At 39.7% G+C, this 19,048-nt stretch overlaps 1 protein-coding gene across 1 annotated transcript; it reads left to right on the plus strand.

The window, feature by feature from the left end:
• The first annotated feature begins 3,547 nt into the window (after positions 1 to 3,547).
• Positions 3,548 to 4,731, plus strand: LOC117564199 (uncharacterized). The gene has a single exon (XM_052002903.1). The coding sequence runs from the start codon at positions 3,627 to 3,629 to the stop codon at positions 4,239 to 4,241; it is 615 nt and encodes a 204-aa protein (XP_051858863.1). The 5' UTR covers positions 3,548 to 3,626; the 3' UTR covers positions 4,242 to 4,731.
• Positions 4,732 to 19,048: the final 14,317 nt, after the last annotated feature.

A 19,048-nucleotide genomic window follows, 5' to 3' on the forward strand; every position in this document is an offset into this window, starting at 1 on the left:
ACTTCAAAACAAGAGGGACTGCAAAGATAGCTTTCAGTTAAGAAGTGCAGTGTCTCAAAGATTGAGATAATGTAGTGCAAGGCTTTTCTTTTTCTTATCACAATGCTTTGCTCGTTTGTAGTTTGATTTCTTTTGATTTCATTTTTGTGTTTTCGTTTTGTTTTTTTCACCTGTTAAATTAGCTGAGATTTGGGGAGCAGGGCATTTGTAAATTCCCTCTCTCTCTCTCGCTCTCTGTCTGCCGCTGTCTCTATCTCTAGCCTCTATTGTTGGTAGTGCCAGGAAGAGCGACGAGCTTCGAGAGGCGAGTCGAGAATCGAGTCGAGAGTTTTGGGCTTGTTTTGTTTTTGTGTTTACTTTGTCGTTTGTTGTTGGCCTTTTTGCTGCGGGCATTGACTGACTTCCTTCCGCTGGATGGCAATGTGGATGTGGCAGTGGCAGTGGCACTGTCGCTGTCGCTGTGAATGTGCCACTGGATGTGGCATGTGGCATGTGGATGTGGCGCCTCCGTCGGAGCAGTTTTGTGCGTGCTTCGCTTTTGTACGTTTTCTATTGCCGCTTCCTTCCGATATTCTTTGTATTGTTGCTGCTGTTGCTGTTGCTGCTGTTGCTGTTGCTGTTGTTGCATGCCTCTCGCTTTTCCTTTACAACATTTTCTTTTTTTTTGGTTCACGTTTTTTGTTCCCATTCGTCCGTTTGTTCGTTGCTTTCGTTGTCGTTTTTCTTTATTTCGCAGTGAATTTGGTTGTCTCGCACGTGAGCAGCATAATGAAATTTGCTCTGACGGCCACTCCCAATTCTCTGTATGTGTGTGTGTGTGTGTGCCCAGCTGCTTAGCTTAATCTTATGTGTGGCCGCCTTAAAGAGATGATGATGCCCCGTGTCGATTTAATGTGCTGAGAAATCTCAGCTTCCGCCCTCTTCTCTTGTCTTGTCTTGTCTTGTCTTATTTGCATGTGCTGCGCCTAAAAGGTGACAACACAAAATGTTCAATGTGGCAACAGCACAAAGTTGAGACTTTTGGCTGCTCGCGTGGTCCATTGCCTCCAGCCCCGCCCCCTTTTTATTTGCCCAAACCAAATTGCAGCCAATGCTCGCTTCACACTTTTGGCTGAGGCTTGAGTTCAAGCTCTGGCCGCCTTCGCTTGTGTTTGTGTGCTGTCTGTGTGTGTGAGTGCTATGCACTGTGTATGTGTGTTGGGTGTTATTCGTGTGCCTCTGTGGCTGTGCTTTCAAGTGGAAAATTACTTTCGCAGCTTTATGATGCGGAAATTATATGAAAATCATGGCGAATTTGCCTCTCTTGCAAGCGAAGGAATGCCAGCCAGGACATGGACGAGGACAACGACAACGACAAGGAATAAGGATGGCGAGGTCCTTTCACACACAGAGTTGTACACTACATATCTGCATACTCGACTCTCGTGTATAACTGCGACTGCGACTTAAACTTATGCCAGGCTACAGGCTACGAGTATTTCGCTATCTATGCGGCCCGATCAAGGCGACACAGTCACAGTGCTGGGCGAGGATGCCACGCCCATGCCACATCGCCAAGTCGCAGCATATAATGAAACGAATGTTCGCACAGTTCGCACCCAGCTGCCAGCTTCACATTTCCCTCCTCCTCCTCCTCCTCCTCCTCCACAATGCTGAGACTACATCTCCATTTGCCTCGTTCTCTGATTCTGTGTCGCCTCTCCTTCCTCTTTACTTGCCTCGCCAGTGGCAGCTGCTGACTGGCTCCATTTCCATTTGAATTAGCATAAAACGAGGCGGCTTACGTCTGTCTATTGTGCGCGGGGGATTGAGCGTGGAGTCAACTGCCGCATTGCTTTGCCCAGATATCATCTGTTGCTGCTGCAGAGCTACAACTACAGTTTCTATTGCTACTGCTGCTGTGGCTGCTGCCGTGTGGCGACACCAACAACAGCAACAACAACAGCAACGACTTCGTTATCTTTTTAACTTGGCGCTGTCGTTTATTTAACTGATAATGATTTGATGGCAGCTGGCTAAGCTTTCGACAAAGCCCTCTTCCTTTTTGCTCATCTCTCGCTAACATCGACGCCATTTGCTGAGGTCAATTACACGCTTTCGATTAAATTTGCCATGGCTGTTTGTTGTTCTTCTTGGGTGTTGACAAGGAACAGCTGCCCGTAGCTGCTGCTGCTGCTGCGATGTCTGCTGACTTGCCACATCCCCTCCTTCCACACACACACACACATGCTTGCCTAGGTATGTGGCACAAATAAAGTTGAATTATTATTTTTCTTTATGCCCAGAGTGTGGGGTGGATGGAAGTGCGTGCTCGGCATGCTCAAGTGTTGCCATTGCCATTGCTTCAGAGCTTCAGCCACATCCATTGCATATCCGCATCGTTATCCATGGAAGCGCCATTCCACGCCAGCCACTGGAATGACACGAAAAGCTCTTTAGGAATCTAGGTTTTCGATTAAACGCACCCAACCTAAACCCCAATTCTGCCCAATTCAAAAAAAAAAAAGAAGCCTCCCCAACTCTGTTCACTAAATGCCAATACTATTTACAAAGGTGCTTCACCATTTTTTCTTTTATGAATTCCTTAATATTTACAGCAAAGCGGCAAGCAAAAAGTGAGAGTGAAGAGAAGTGTGTGTGTGTGTGTGTGTGTGTGCGGGTTATTCAAGGATTAGAAAAGGTTCACTTACTTTTATGTTTTTATTTAAAGCGAACACTGCAATTTCCAAGGAATTATTTAGGGAAAGCAAATACAAACAACGCATCTTTTTTTTTTTTTGCGTTGGCTTTGTTAAAGGGTTGAGCGGGTCTTAAGGGCTTTAACAGCTTATTAGTCTGGCGACCTTATAAAGGTGTTAAACTTTGGGATTTACTTTTCATTTTCAACTTTGTTGCTCAACAATTATTTCCACAATTTTTAAGCAGTGCCAATCTCTGAATTTCTTATGAGATTTATGAGATTCATAATTGTAGTGGGACGTGAAATTCTTTAACTGCTGTAATTTAATTTGACCCTTGTTTCTTTAATTTAATTTTAAGTTTCGTGTTCTTTCTTTTGCTGTGCACAATAATTTATTTTCTGAAATAATCAAGCAGGTTGTGAATACATTGCTGATGATATTCATTGATTCATTGATTATTATTATTATTTTATTGTAATAATGAATCAATTTACTTATAGCAATGAGTGACTAAGGTTTTCAGGCTCTTTCTGAGGATTTATTATCTGTGTTTTTTCCTTAAGATCAACAGTATTTATGAATGATTTAACGGCTATAAAAGTAGTCATTAAATATTTCAGACTAATTTTAAAGTTACTCATACTTTCTTTTATCCATTTAAAGTTATTTATACATTAGAACAAGTTTTTTAAATTTATCAATAACACTTCAGCTAAAACTAAACTTTAAATAACTCTAATTTACAAATGCAAAACGAATTGCAGTTTCACTCTAAAACTTTAGCTAATATGCATATAGTTTTTGCCTTGATTTATGAGTATTAATTAATGGCAAATATAGGAGAAAAGTTTAGCTCTATTTCAAATGCTTCGAATACTGTTAAATCTGACTTACTTTTAGAACTTAATCAATTCGAAAAGTCAAAATTCCTGAAGCGGCTTCGATATGAGCGAACCGCTGTCAAGCTCTGGACTTCGCATCATCTACAACAGTCTGCTGTTGGTCACCTCGGGATTGACGGCCAGAAAGCTGTCGATGCTTAAGCATCCCTTTGCCTTTGGCGCCTGTGTTGTGGGTGGAGCAGTCGCTGTGCTCGGCCTGCTGCGTGGCTTCTATGGCAACGATCGTGATCCGGAGCAGTTCCAAATGCTGCGCGACGTGAGTCACGGTGTTCTTGAGCTGGTGCCGCTGCCGTTGGTCAACATGGAGTTGTATACAATACGCCTCGGCGTGGGACCTATGGTCATCGGTCATGGCATCTTTGTGTTGCCGCTGCTGATCGATCTGCACTGCTCCGTGGTAAAGGAACGCAAGAATTGTTGGTTTGCCGAGACGCTACGTGATCTGCTGCTGTTGGGCAACATTGTGTCACTCGGCTATCTGGCTGTGAGAGAGTCGAGTTCGCTCTACATGCGCATGGCCTTCACCATGGTGGTGATCAAGTATACGCCAGTTGTGCTCGACAACATCCATGACAATACGGGCGAGGATATGCTGGTCTATGGCAGCGCATTGTTCTTCTATTTGCTTGGCCGTGCAGACGTCTTGACTGCCGATTAAATCGTGCTCATGTCTTGTGGTTAACCCGCCTCCTACTCCTACTCCTACTTCAAAAGGTGGCTTTAAGGCTTCGACCAGTCATTTCAATTCCCCGAACTCACCGGGTTCGTATTGGGTTTCAATAGACGCCTTGCAAGTCAATTGCTGTTCATGTTTTCGTAATTGCCAGCGCCACTAATCAGCTGCCAACTTCGCTCCGCTTCTCACTCTCCAGTCCTTGACCTGGTCCCTGGTTTCTGGTCCCCTTGCTGCACTTGTTTGGCTTTCTGGCTGGTGTGTCATTGTGATTACCATAGCAGAAAATTCAGCAGCAACTCCAGCTAATTTTGAAACAATTTGCGTGTTTTTTTTAGGGAGACAAATTCCAAATTATTTCCTAAATTCTTTTACTAATTAACAAGTCTTTATATTTATTTGGAAGCTACATTTATGGTTATAAATATAGAAATTATGATTCGAATTGAATAAAGAAGTGAAGCATTATTAATAAAAGATTTTAGATTTTATAGTTTTACATATTTGGAAGTTAAATTAAAGCACAAAAATATATAAATTATGATTCAAATTGTACAAGTGAAGCATTAAGAAAGATCGACTGTGAGATACCCGCTACGCATATTGAATAAAGGCAAAATAGTGCGGTATAATATTTAAAATATGCCACAAAAATACTGAAAATACACCAACGACTATTTTAGGTGTGTTAATATTGTATTAAAATATACTATAAAGTGCAAACTATACCAGATAGTCTTTTACTCAATGAGTTGGGAGTATAAAAACTCATTTCAGTAATATTATCAATTCTATGATAGAACTTCTATCCTTTAAATTTTGCGCATATTGAGAAACGTACTATAGGAAACATATACTGGATAGTTTATGTGATTTAGTTTTAAATAAGACCAAATTTAAAATATATTCTCTCGAAAGATTTATATTGTGTGTATTAAATTTATCTGAGGCAAATAAGTTGTGCTTAAAAAACAACTATGCTAAAGTAGAGGAAATTTATTTCGCTTTTCAGTTTAACAAACTGCACAACTTTTTGCTATTTATGTATTTTCAAAATCTACATAAAACCCGGGCAACTCTGAACTTCACTATAAATGGCTCAAGACCGTAAATGAAACTTGCAATGTTTAACTAATTATTGACAGTTTTGTATTTCTCTCCAGTGCATGCTCTGAGCAAACAAAATACGCTGGAATAAATGTCTATAAAGAGTGTACTTGCAATGTAAATAATGTATTCAGAGGGTTTTCTGGGTCTAGGGTATTTTAGAGTAAACAACATTTACATGTGAAACGACTGAAGTGGCAATTGGAGTCCGCAAAAGGATGCTGCCCAAAAGTGTCAATTTGTGTGTGGCACTAATTAAAGCAGCGTCTGGCTGGAAAAGGTATAGACAAATGTGAAGTAGACAAATACGAATATATATAGTTGTAGTTATATATCTCGGGAATGCGGGCTTGTTAACAATATATGTTTGAATTAACCGCCGCTGTCAAATGACAAACTCTAATTGCAAGTGGAACATATATTTTAATGAGTACACACATAGATACATACATATATGTATATAGATATGTGCTGCAACCTATATACATTTATGTATGTGCATATATAAAATATTTTGTGGCACGTTCCCGACTCTGCAGGGTGTCCCCCCTCTACCCCCTTCTCCCTTGTCGTTTGCTTTATTCAACTTGACAAGTGAAGTGAGTGTGAATATTTTTTTTTTTTTTAGGTCATGCCAAAGCTGGACGGTACCTGGTGAATGAAAATGGATAAAAAAAAACAACAAAAACAAACACAAATGGGGGAAAAAACGAAGAAAAAATGGGAAAATTAAGCGAGCGAGCGAGAAGTTGGGCGGGTGCAAAAGAAATATGGTTCGAATCCTTTTGCCATCCTGTTTTGAGGGAAATTGCAGTCAGCATTTATTTCCGCAACTTGATGAAAAATTCGAAAATAATTTGCGAGCCATAATTAAAAGGTGACAGTGCTGTCCTCGTGCCTCGAAACATTTATCCTTTCTAGCGTTATCCTTCTCCCAGTTATCCGAGCTGAGAAAGTAATGGGTAAGAAGAGGGAGGGGAGGGGAGGGGAGGGGCGGGAAAAGGGTCATAAACAATCCGCTTAGACGCGTTTTCGATTTTCGCCTCAATTGGCAACATATGGCGACGCTGTGTAACGGGTAACGAAGCTTGTTCGTTTTAGAAGCTGGTGTACTTGTAACGCTACGAAAGGTGTACGCGATCGCTACGGCTGTTGTCTGGTCGGATGGGAGTGGGCTAAAGAGAAAAAATCCTTTCCGCTACGTGCTTCCGTAGATTAATTATACTATTAGAAAATTCGCGTACTGAAGGAAGGGGGAAAATGGGGAAGAGACATACAAGGACAGTAAACAAAAGAGTTGAAAGTAAACTAGAAGAAAGACAAGTTAGGGATCTACCTTCGACTTGGAACACTTCTCCTTTACGGTGCACTCATTGGTGCAGACGCCCACCCTACCATGATCCTGCAAGGCCAATGTAAAAATCAATTTAGATGACAGGATCCCTTGGAGAAGCTCCTCGTTACTCAACCCTCCCCATACAAATGCTGCATGGTTCCAAATTTGCAAACTTACTCGCACATACTAAACATTATAACAAATTTATTTAAATTAAGAAACATAAAGAAAAGGCAAATAAACAAAAGATAACATGGACGGAATATGAAATAAAGACGTTGAAATATTAAAGCTAATTTAAATCTATTTCATAAATACTTAAAAACTAAATAAATACATAAATAGAAATAAATATGATTAATAGAAATGATTAGCCAATATTTCGTATTGCAATTTTTATATGGATCGCTAATAATAGATAGTTTTTATGCACTATAAAAACTATTTAATTAGTAATCCATATCATTATATGGCAATGGACCATCGGCAAAAGCCCAGCCCTAAGAAACTTAAGGTTTCTCAGGCGCAGCGAAACGAAGCTGCCAGCAAAACAAATGAAAATAAACTTCGTTTGGGCTATAAATTCTGCATTCAACAGATGCAATACAAAAAGCTCTAATGCGTACAATATTTCAATAAAAAGTTATGCATAAGAAAAAGCTCACTTACATCATTCTCCAGCGACGAAAGATCTTTCACAGCCGGTGATATGTGTGTGTGTGTTGTTATTGTTGTTGTTGTTTCAGCTGTGGAGCAAAAGTTTAAAGCCCTAACAAAAGCTTTATGCTAGCATGGTGATCTGAGCTTTTATGCCAGATGTTCCATTGTTTTGATAAACAAATATGACTTAATTTTTAAAAATTGCAAATCTTGACAGAGAACATAAATATTGACGGCCAAGATATATGTAGGACAACTTATTGTAACTCATGAAGTTTATTTACCTCTGATACATAGTATGTTATACCACGTAATCATAAGTAAATTTACAACACAGTTTGTTATTCAACATATATACATGTACGCAACCAATACATTAAATGAACAAAATATAATACAAAAAAAAAACGCACTAATTAAATGGCAGAAGGCCCAAAAGATATAACGTAGATATATATTAACTAACAAAGCAAAACATCTATAGGCGCGGACATCAGCTGCGCCAACTCTCTCTGGGTTGTGCTACGACACTTTCGCAGGTGGTCGCACGGTCACTAGCACCAATCCAGCATCTGTGGTGATGCTGGCGTCCTCCTTGCTAGTCCTCTCAGGGACAAATCTCAACGGAATTTCAGGTGGCGGCTGCGCAGTATCGCTGCAAAACGCTCCTCCTAATTCCTGCCAGACGCAGAGCTTGCCTTTCGCTGGTAGCTATCAGCTGATCCGCTGTAGCTTTCGAAGCGATCGTGCGAAAGCTTTCAAAGCTTTCGCCCAAACTTTTGGCTGCCGGGTGACGATGTGGCGTGGATGTAAATTGTTTGGGTGGCTTAAATTAACGCCTACACCAACAACATCCAAAAGAAAATTTTTACACTGCGTGCCGTCTGATTTTAAGAGAAAAATCAGAGCGTTAATATGATTTTTGTAAATGTTACATTTGCCGTCAGTAATATTTACCCTGCCTTATTGGACGGCACCATATAAAACTCCAAAAATTCTATCCGCCTGTCGCCGGTTGGCTGCTGGCCGAAATGGGGGGGGTGATTTCACAAATATGTATATATTATATTCTTTTTTTTACTTTTTCCCGCACTGTTCACTATTTATTTATGTATGTCACTTTTGTCTTATTTTTGGCGATATATGTGTATAATATATTTTTTTCTCTAGTTTCTGAGAACTGCCATAAAACAAATAAACAGGTGACTTGCGAGAGAATGACTAGCACGAATGAATCATCTAAGCCTTGTCAAACGGACATTAAACTTTGATGCATTCTTATCTCCCCGTTCTTTGCCATTCGCTGCCTTAAGATGCATCTATCGCGAAAATCTTTCAGCAATGTTGCTAAGCCCCACACACAGAGGGCGCTATTTAATATTTCCTAACAAAATACATATATCCTACAAGTTTATACTAACACTAAACAATTATTATACATCTAACATTTAACTAACAAAAATTGGATTATTAACATATATAAACATAACTTTAATAAATATATTACATTAACTACTATTTTCTACAACTAGTGCCGTGGCGCTGGCATGTTTTTTTTCTACTTGGCAAAAAAAACCTTTGCCTACTTTTAGGCCCAACCAATAAATGTTGGCGGTCCAAGCGACCACTACAATCCCCCCTGCCAAAATCACACTTTGGGGTCATCACTCCAAAGAGTGATACTCGCTTGGACGAATTTCCTGGCTACCCGATTTATTGTTTTATATCTTTAGCATGATATTTTCCAATGAATCGCCCTTGGGTATCTTCTAACTCGTAATAACTATTGCCAAGCTTACGCTTAATACGAGATTTTACAAAAGTTGGGGCCAGTTTTGCATTAAAGCCTTTTGCAAAATTACTTTGCTGAAAATTACGCCTATAAACTTCTTGACCAACTCTAAAATCTACTTCTCGACTTCTAAGATTGTACTGTTTTTCGTTTTGTTCGTGCTGCCGTTGTATACTCTGTTGTGCAGTTTTCCTTATTATATCAAAGGAATCTTCTCGATCAAAACTAACTGTACGGTCTTCTAGAAGTTCTAAATTTCGTAGAAGAGGATAGGTATTACCATTAACTATCATGTGTTGTCCAAAAGCAACACGATAGGGACTGTCATTGATTGCTGAATGTCTGCTGGACCGTAATGCGCAACTGATATGGCTAAGTTGCTCATCCCAATTTGTTTGATCGGGTCTAACGTAAGCCTTGATTGCAGCAATTACTGATCGATTTACGCGCTCTGACGCATTAGCTTGCGGAGCGTGTACAGCCGTATAAAAATGTTGCACATTGTATTTGGTGAGCAAAGCCTTGAACTTATGTGACTTAAATTGGACACCGTTATCTGATACAATGGTTTCAGGTACACCAAAACAATGAAATAAATCCTCTTCCATGAAGCGAATAATAGCATCAGTGGTGAATTTTTTTACAGGTTTTAAAAATGGGTATTTGGACAAATGATCTAACACTACGAATATACCAACATTTCCGGACTTACTTCGAGGATAGGGTCCCAAGAAATCAATAAAAATCTTTTGAAATATTCGCTGCGTTTCTTTTACTGGAGCTAATGGTGGGCGTAACGAACGATTGGGATGTTTGGTACATTTGCACACCACACAACCGTTTACAAATGACTTAACATCACACACTAAATTTGGCCAATAATAATATCGCCGAATTTTTTCCAACATTTTATTGATTCCACAATGAGACGCTAAAGGAGGCTCATGACTTTGTTTTAATACCTCTATCACAAGATCTTTTGGAACCCACAACTTCCAGTGCAAATCATCAGCGACTTGATCGCCGGACGCGTGCTCTGCACGACGATAAATATATTTATCGATGACTTTAACGTCAGGTAGCTGAGACGGGTTTGATTTTATTTTGTCCTTAAGCTCTTGGTACTCTTTTGACTCGAACTGCTCAGACTGTAAATCTATCAAGGTATCCACACCTAAGGATGACAAATCTTCAGTGTGCACACGTGATAAGGCGTCGGGAACAATGTTCTGGCTGCCTTTGCGATGAACGATCTTAAAAGCAAAACCTTGCAGCTTGAGTGCCCAGCGAGCCAATCTGGAGCTTAAGTCTGTTTGAGACATGAGCCACTTCAATGAAGCATGATCGGTATGAATGGCAAATTCATGCCCTTCAACATATGCTCGAAATTTTTTTACGCACATGATCGCTGCCAAACACTCCTTCTCAGTGACTGAATAATTTCTCTGACATCGATTCAATTTACGAGACATAAATGCGATTGGAACGTCATTACCATCCTTATCTTTCTGCATCAATACTCCACCAACACCTGAGTGACTGGCATCACAATGTATCTCAAATGGTGTAGCAAAATCAGGACTATGGAGTACAGGGGCCATACAAAGTTGCTCTTTCAAATTCTCAAAAGCCTTTTGCGCTTCGTCGGACCAAGTAAATGATTTTCGCTGCTTAAGGGTATCTGAAATTGGAGCAGCAATTTCTGCATAATTTTTTATGAACTTGTGGTACCACCCAGTGGTTCCTAAAAACCTTCGCACCTGCTTGCACGATCGCGGAACAGGAAACTCACGAATGGCTGCCACTTTATCGGGATCCGTTTGGATTGTACCATGACCAATAACATGTCCTAAATATTTAACCTCTTTCAGACAGAATTTGCTTTTCTCCACATTTATGGTGAGTCCGGCTTGAGTTAACCTATCGGCTAAAGCTCTCAACACTGAGACGTGTTTGTCAAATGACTCCGAAATTACCAGCAAATCGTCTAGATAAATGAATATTTCATTTCTCAGATCTGGTGGAATAACTTTGTCCATCAATTTTGACATCGTCTGTGGAGCATTGGATAGCCCAAATGGCATAACCGTAAAATGATACAGTGGTCTTCCCGGCACTGTAAATGCGGTTTTCTCGCGCGCTCTTGGAGTTAGCGGAATCTGCCAATACGCATCCTTCAAGTCGATACTTGAGATAAATTTCGCCTTTGGCAACCTACTCAAGATGCCGTCAATGAGAGGCATGGGATACGCATTTTTGACTGTTATGTCATTCACCTTGCGACTATCTAAACAAAGGCGAACCTTGCCTGGCTTGCGTACAATAACAACTGGAGAGGACCAAGGACTTTCGGATTCCTCAATCACACCAAGTGCTAACATTCTGTCAAGCTCATCATACATTAGTTTTTCGATGGCCGGTGACACTGCATAATGGCGTTGTTTAATTGGTTTCGACTCGGTCACCTCTATGTCGTGCATAAGCCAGTTCGTCTTGCCTAAACCTTTTTCAGCAAATGACGGAAATACCTTAATAGTGGATACTAATTCCTTTTGCTGCAAATCAGTCAAAGGTATTTGTAATGGGTCATCGAAATTTAACGCTGCTAACCTGTGTGCACTTGCTTTATTCATTAAAAACAATGGCAAGAGATTAAAACTTCGCCAAAAATCGATGCCTAAATATAACTCTTGAGTTAATGACGGTACGATATACACCCATATTCTCTTGGATTCACCACGAAAACAGATAGACGTGTTAATTCGACCTACTATATTTTGGCTTTGGCCATCTGCAGTTCGTACAGCTGCACGTATCGGTTTAAAACCAATGTGCGTTTCTGCCAATTCTTGCGCAAATCTGCCACCAATGCAGCTTATGGAGGCACCAGTGTCCATCAAACCACTCATGGTTCTGTCAAATATGATGACATCAGCATATGGCCGCAAATCCTTACAACTATTTACCACAGATGCCAATAGTGCTCTGCGAGTATCTTTATTTAACTTAATGAAGGTCTTTTTACGTTTTTGGTCGCGTGGCCGTGCTTTTACATGTTCGTGAACTTTCGACAAAGTCTGCTGCGCACGTTTGTGTAAGGGAATCGCTGGAATGTGGAGAAAGTCCGGGATATTTTCAGGAGTCGTTACACGATCAACTACTCCGTATTGGTCGCTTTCGATATTAGTTTGCGTGCACCTGTCAATGGTGCACGAGACCACCCGTTTTTTGACGCAGAACTTATACATTTTCTGCAAGATGGCCTGTACGTATCAGCATCACCACACCCATAGCAAAACACAGTGCGCTCGGCTTTGCAGTCTTGGTAGTGGTGACCTGGCTTTCGACAATTCCAGCAGGATATAATCACCGCCTCAACAGCAAATGATTCATCCTCTTCCCTGTCAGAGCCAGTAGCCAATTCCGCTTGCACTGAGACTTCATTAATCTGCGGGCGTGGACCAAAACGTCGTGTAGCTGGTATTGATCTAGTCGTACTTAGCAAAAATCTCTCTCGCTTCCGTACGAATTGCCGCAATTGCACTACATTATTGATTGGGACATACAATAACTCGTGCTGGACTTCGATTAAAAGATTGGCTCGCAGCACCTCTAACAATGACTGTTCAGACATGGGCTGTTCGAGCCTATCAGCCAGATTAACAATCGCCTCATAAAAATTGTCAAATGTTTCATTCGGCTTTTGTTTGCGATGTGAAATAGCAGTTCTAATTTCCAGGTCCGTTCGTCCGTCTGAAAACTGCGTTCTGAGCGCTATACTCAAATCAATCCACCGCACACGCGTTACACTACGGTGATACCTCCAAAACCACTCGCTTGCACTACCTTCAAAAAGATTGCTTGCATACCGAGCTAGCATTTCAAAATCACCACCTAGTGTCTGATTTGTTAGCGCTTCGACGCGATAAAGAAAATCCTCTACAGTCATGGACGAATGACCAGAAAAGCGTACCTTCCAGTTATAAATGGTCTGACTAATTCTATCAGGCCGTAAGTTGTGCATCTCTCGAAACTCTGCCTGCGGCGCCACCATCTCGGGCACTGGATTTCGTCTATCCACCCCATCTCTGTTAGAGATTCCAAACAGCTGCTCAAATGATTGATGCTGCTGTTGCCTGGCTGGAGACGATTGCCTAGGAGCAGAGTGAACTTGATCATTTCCACCTTGAGCCACTGAATTAAATGACATCCTGTGGAAGCCATCTTCGATCGCTTTCGACAACACATGCGTCTGCTGCGTCAGAGCGGCTGCCACCGCCTCAGCAATACTTTGCTGCAAGCTAAACATTGGTTGCACAACTGGTGCTGGCCCGGCAACCAATGCTGGATTATCATTACAACTCTGCTGTACTGGTTCTGGTATACCTGTCTGTATACTATTGCTAGAACCTGCGACTAACAGATCTTGCGCTACTGTCCTGCTCTTGGACTTTGATCGTGTTTGTATGCCTGAACTCTGAGCTGCACTTAGTTCTTCTGCCAGACTCAAAGTTGATTTGCTTAAAGCAGTCTTACAAATTGGACACACTTTACTATTTCCAGTCGCAGTACTGAAGCACACATGATGGAAATAGTGATTACATCCGGTTGCTAGCAGTTGAGCTGGATACTCTACTTCTTTTGAGCATACACAACAAAAAGTTTCTCCCGCCATTCTTTGATATAGCGGGTTAGACTTTTCACTAACGGGTCTGGCCATCTTGAATATTTATAAATTGCTTACAAAAAAAATAACTTATGAAACACAAAACAATATTAAATAAATAAACAGTACTTGAATTCAAACTCGAACAAAAAATATACCAATATAACATGAATAAATTTGGAACCATGCAACACTTATCGAAGGAAGAGTTGCTAACTAATAGTCGAAAGTAGATACTGAAAACAAAGAAAATAGGGAATCTGAAAAATTGCTCCAGATATAGCGGCAAGTTAAATAGTTCGAAACCACTTACTTGTTCCAAGCGAATATCTAGGAACAATATCCAAATACAGAAAGATTATGTGTTGTGATCAACACAAAATCGAAAAGCGGAAGAACTCCATTGTTTACTTTGCATTGATTGCTATGTTTCTGTCTATCGGCAAGTTGCATTTTTATCCGCAAGAAGACTTGGCTCCAGCTAAGACTCCACATAAGCACCAATACACTTTGGTTCGCTGACAATGTTTTCTCTCTTGTTTTCGCCATACAGCTCGTTTGAAGCTAGTATTTCTCTCGAAAGACAAGTTACACTGCAGCTTTCGTCATGAAAATTCTGCACACTTTGCCTAAAGTTTGATTGGAACCATCAGGCATCCAAGCTCAAGATATTCACAACAAGGAAAAGGAATAGGAATGAGTGAAAAAGGATAGATGGGAGGGTATTTCAAATATTACTTTTTTTTCGAAGACAGGCTAGCTACCATACAACAGTACAATAAAACAATTACGCTAACCTGGCCTCACGTTTGGGCGCCAAATAATATAATTAAACTGTAACGGGTAACGAAGCTTGTTCGTTTTAGAAGCTGGTGTACTTGTAACGCTACGAAAGGTGTACGCGATCGCTACGGCTGTTGTCTGGTCGGATGGGAGTGGGCTAAAGAGAAAAAATCCTTTCCGCTACGTGCTTCCGTAGATTAATTATACTATTAGAAAATTCGCGTACTGAAGGAAGGGGGAAAATGGGGAAGAGACATACAAGGACAGTAAACAAAAGAGTTGAAAGTAAACTAGAAGAAAGACAAGTTAGGGATCTACCTTCGACTTGGAACACTTCTCCTTTACGGTGCACTCATTGGTGCAGACGCCCACCCTACCATGATCCTGCAAGGCCAATGTAAAAATCAATTTAGATGACAGGATCCCTTGGAGAAGCTCCTCGTTACTCAACCCTCCCCATACAAATGCTGCATGGTTCCAAATTTGCAAACTTACTCGCACATACTAAACATTATAACAAATTTATTTAAATTAAGAAACATAAAGAAAAGGCAAATAAACAAAAGATAACATGGACGGAATATGAAATAAAGACGTTGAAATATTAAAGCTAATTTAAATCTATTTCATAAATACTTAAAAACTAAATAAATACATAAATAGAAATAAATATGATTAATAGAAATGATTAGCCAATATTTCGTATTGCAATTTTTATATGGATCGCTAATAATAGATAGTTTTTATGCACTATAAAAACTATTTAATTAGTAATCCATATCATTATATGGCAATGGACCATCGGCAAAAGCCCAGCCCTAAGAAACTTAAGGTTTCTCAGGCGCAGCGAAACGAAGCTGCCAGCAAAACAAATGAAAATAAACTTCGTTTGGGCTATAAATTCTGCATTCAACAGATGCAATACAAAAAGCTCTAATGCGTACAATATTTCAATAAAAAGTTATGCATAAGAAAAAGCTCACTTACATCATTCTCCAGCGACGAAAGATCTTTCACAGCCGGTGATATGTGTGTGTGTGTTGTTATTGTTGTTGTTGTTTCAGCTGTGGAGCAAAAGTTTAAAGCCCTAACAAAAGCTTTATGCTAGCATGGTGATCTGAGCTTTTATGCCAGATGTTCCATTGTTTTGATAAACAAATATGACTTAATTTTTAAAAATTGCAAATCTTGACAGAGAACATAAATATTGACGGCCAAGATATATGTAGGACAACTTATTGTAACTCATGAAGTTTATTTACCTCTGATACATAGTATGTTATACCACGTAATCATAAGTAAATTTACAACACAGTTTGTTATTCAACATATATACATGTACGCAACCAATACATTAAATGAACAAAATATAATACAAAAAAAAAAACGCACTAATTAAATGGCAGAAGGCCCAAAAGATATAACGTAGATATATATTAACTAACAAAGCAAAACATCTATAGGCGCGGACATCAGCTGCGCCAACTCTCTCTGGGTTGTGCTACGACACTTTCGCAGGTGGTCGCACGGTCACTAGCACCAATCCAGCATCTGTGGTGATGCTGGCGTCCTCCTTGCTAGTCCTCTCAGGGACAAATCTCAACGGAATTTCAGGTGGCGGCTGCGCAGTATCGCTGCAAAACGCTCCTCCTAATTCCTGCCAGACGCAGAGCTTGCCTTTCGCTGGTAGCTATCAGCTGATCCGCTGTAGCTTTCGAAGCGATCGTGCGAAAGCTTTCAAAGCTTTCGCCCAAACTTTTGGCTGCCGGGTGACGATGTGGCGTGGATGTAAATTGTTTGGGTGGCTTAAATTAACGCCTACACCAACAACATCCAAAAGAAAATTTTTACACTGCGTGCCGTCTGATTTTAAGAGAAAAATCAGAGCGTTAATATGATTTTTGTAAATGTTACATTTGCCGTCAGTAATATTTACCCTGCCTTATTGGACGGCACCATATAAAACTCCAAAAATTCTATCCGCCTGTCGCCGGTTGGCTGCTGGCCGAAATGGGGGGGTGATTTCACAAATATGTATATATTATATTCTTTTTTTTACTTTTTCCCGCACTGTTCACTATTTATTTATGTATGTCACTTTTGTCTTATTTTTGGCGATATATGTGTATAATATATTTTTTTCTCTAGTTTCTGAGAACTGCCATAAAACAAATAAACAGGTGACTTGCGAGAGAATGACTAGCACGAATGAATCATCTAAGCCTTGTCAAACGGACATTAAACTTTGATGCATTCTTATCTCCCCGTTCTTTGCCATTCGCTGCCTTAAGATGCATCTATCGCGAAAATCTTTCAGCAATGTTGCTAAGCCCCACACACAGAGGGCGCTATTTAATATTTCCTAACAAAATACATATATCCTACAAGTTTATACTAACACTAAACAATTATTATACATCTAACATTTAACTAACAAAAATTGGATTATTAACATATATAAACATAACTTTAATAAATATATTACATTAACTACTATTTTCTACAACTAGTGCCGTGGCGCTGGCATGTTTTTTTTCTACTTGGCAAAAAAAACCTTTGCCTACTTTTAGGCCCAACCAATAAATGTTGGCGGTCCAAGCGACCACTACAGCTGCCGTAGCTGAAGAAAATGAAGGCAAGAAGTCTTTACTTTGTCGTCGTCGACGTCGTCGTTTGGGGGCGTAGGGGCGAGGCAGCATTTGCATTTGTGACTGCCAACTGCCAACTGGCAACTGCGAATTGCGAAAATGCGAAAATTTAAAGTTTTCCTGATAAGAGGGTTGTAAAAGCACAAAAAGAAACGACAGCAACGACGACGGCGACGTTTTTCTTTTCACGTAGTACACGAAAAGGGCGGCAGACAAAAGACAAAGCCAGCAAACAAGAAAAATCGCTGCGGGGTGGCGAGCCTGGGCATGGAAGGGGTGTGTGCCTAGGAGGAGGGTGGAGGGTGGGAGTAAGCTCTACTTATACGAGTATTCGCATTGTACCATAGCGCGGCATTCGCCAGAAGGTGCCAACACATTTTATTGCTCCATACTCTCACCACGTGGCCAACACAACTATCGCATCGCGTTTGACTAGACGCAATTCCAATTGGAAGGGCGTTGCAATTGGATTAACTACTTAGCCATAAATTAAATGCTGACAATATTTATTGTTAGTGTTCATTACTAAATGAAAGCTGCTGCTGTTGCTGTTTTAAGTGACTTCCAATTACTCGAGCTGATTAAGCCAAAAATAACTATGAAAGCCAATCTGATTTTATTTAATTGCTGCGAAAATTTATGTTTACAATTAATTGCTACGAGTTATTTGTTTATATTGCAAATAATAAACAAGCAACAATTTTAAATGTGTTTTGTTTTCATTAGGCAATTATTTCTCTAGTTTTGTTGAAATGTACACAGAGAGAAAAAAAATATATTGAAAGGTAAAAAATCAATTTAATATCCTTTTCGATCTTTAAAAATACAATCTTAAAATAAGATTTTTATGTTATAGAAATCTTAAATCAAGTTGTTTCGAATTTTAAGATTCTAAAAATTTCATTTTAGGAATGAAATCTTGATTCAGGAATGTTTTATTCTAGATTAAAAAGTAGATTGCAAATCTCGATTTACGATGTTGGCACTCTTTAAAAATAAACAATCAATACAAATATTTATCTTTTTATTTTTCAGCATCGAATAAACCTTAAATCAAGATTTGAAATCAGACTTTTTACCATTTCGTCTAAAGAATTATTCAAATTTAGTTCAATATTATTTCTGTTTATGTGATTATTAGCAAAGTTGAGCATTAAAAAAGAAAATCTTTGTAGTTTCGTTATGTCCATTTCTATAAAAGAAAACTATTTATAAGTTTTGTTTGTTTGCTTTGAATACTTATCCTTTTTAAGTCGCATTGCAGTCATAAATGCAACTCACCTTCAAGTCATAAAATCAACTCGATTAAAACTTGGCTCTAGAGTATTCGGTTCTTCGATGTTTCGACGCAAAAAGAAGCTGGCAGTTTTTCTAGCCTGTTTTATTGTTGAACTTTCGTTTTCTCCTCCCACTGTTGTTCCACTTACGAGCAGTCCAGGGGGTTGTAGGCACTTTGAGATATATGTCCTGGCATCGCACATGTCTCTATCTATAAAACGTCAACTTTATTTGGCCAACTGATGCACACTCCTTACTCACACACGCACACACGCGCATATGTTTGTGTGATTCCCACACCTAGAGCACACAGACACACACACATACAGAGAATGTTGCAATAAAACCAGCTGTCAATTTGTTTATATTATAAAAAATAATTAGTCTGTATTTCAGCGTCGAAGTCGACGAATCATCATCATCATACACATATATGATATTGTATGTATGTATGTATATGAGTGTGTGTGTTGTTATGTTGTATCTTTGTTGTTGTTGAAAGAATTGAGGGCGTAAACGGGG

This window comes from Drosophila albomicans, chromosome 2L (assembly GCF_009650485.2).
Source record: "Drosophila albomicans strain 15112-1751.03 chromosome 2L, ASM965048v2, whole genome shotgun sequence".
Taxonomy (NCBI): domain Eukaryota; kingdom Metazoa; phylum Arthropoda; class Insecta; order Diptera; family Drosophilidae; genus Drosophila; species Drosophila albomicans.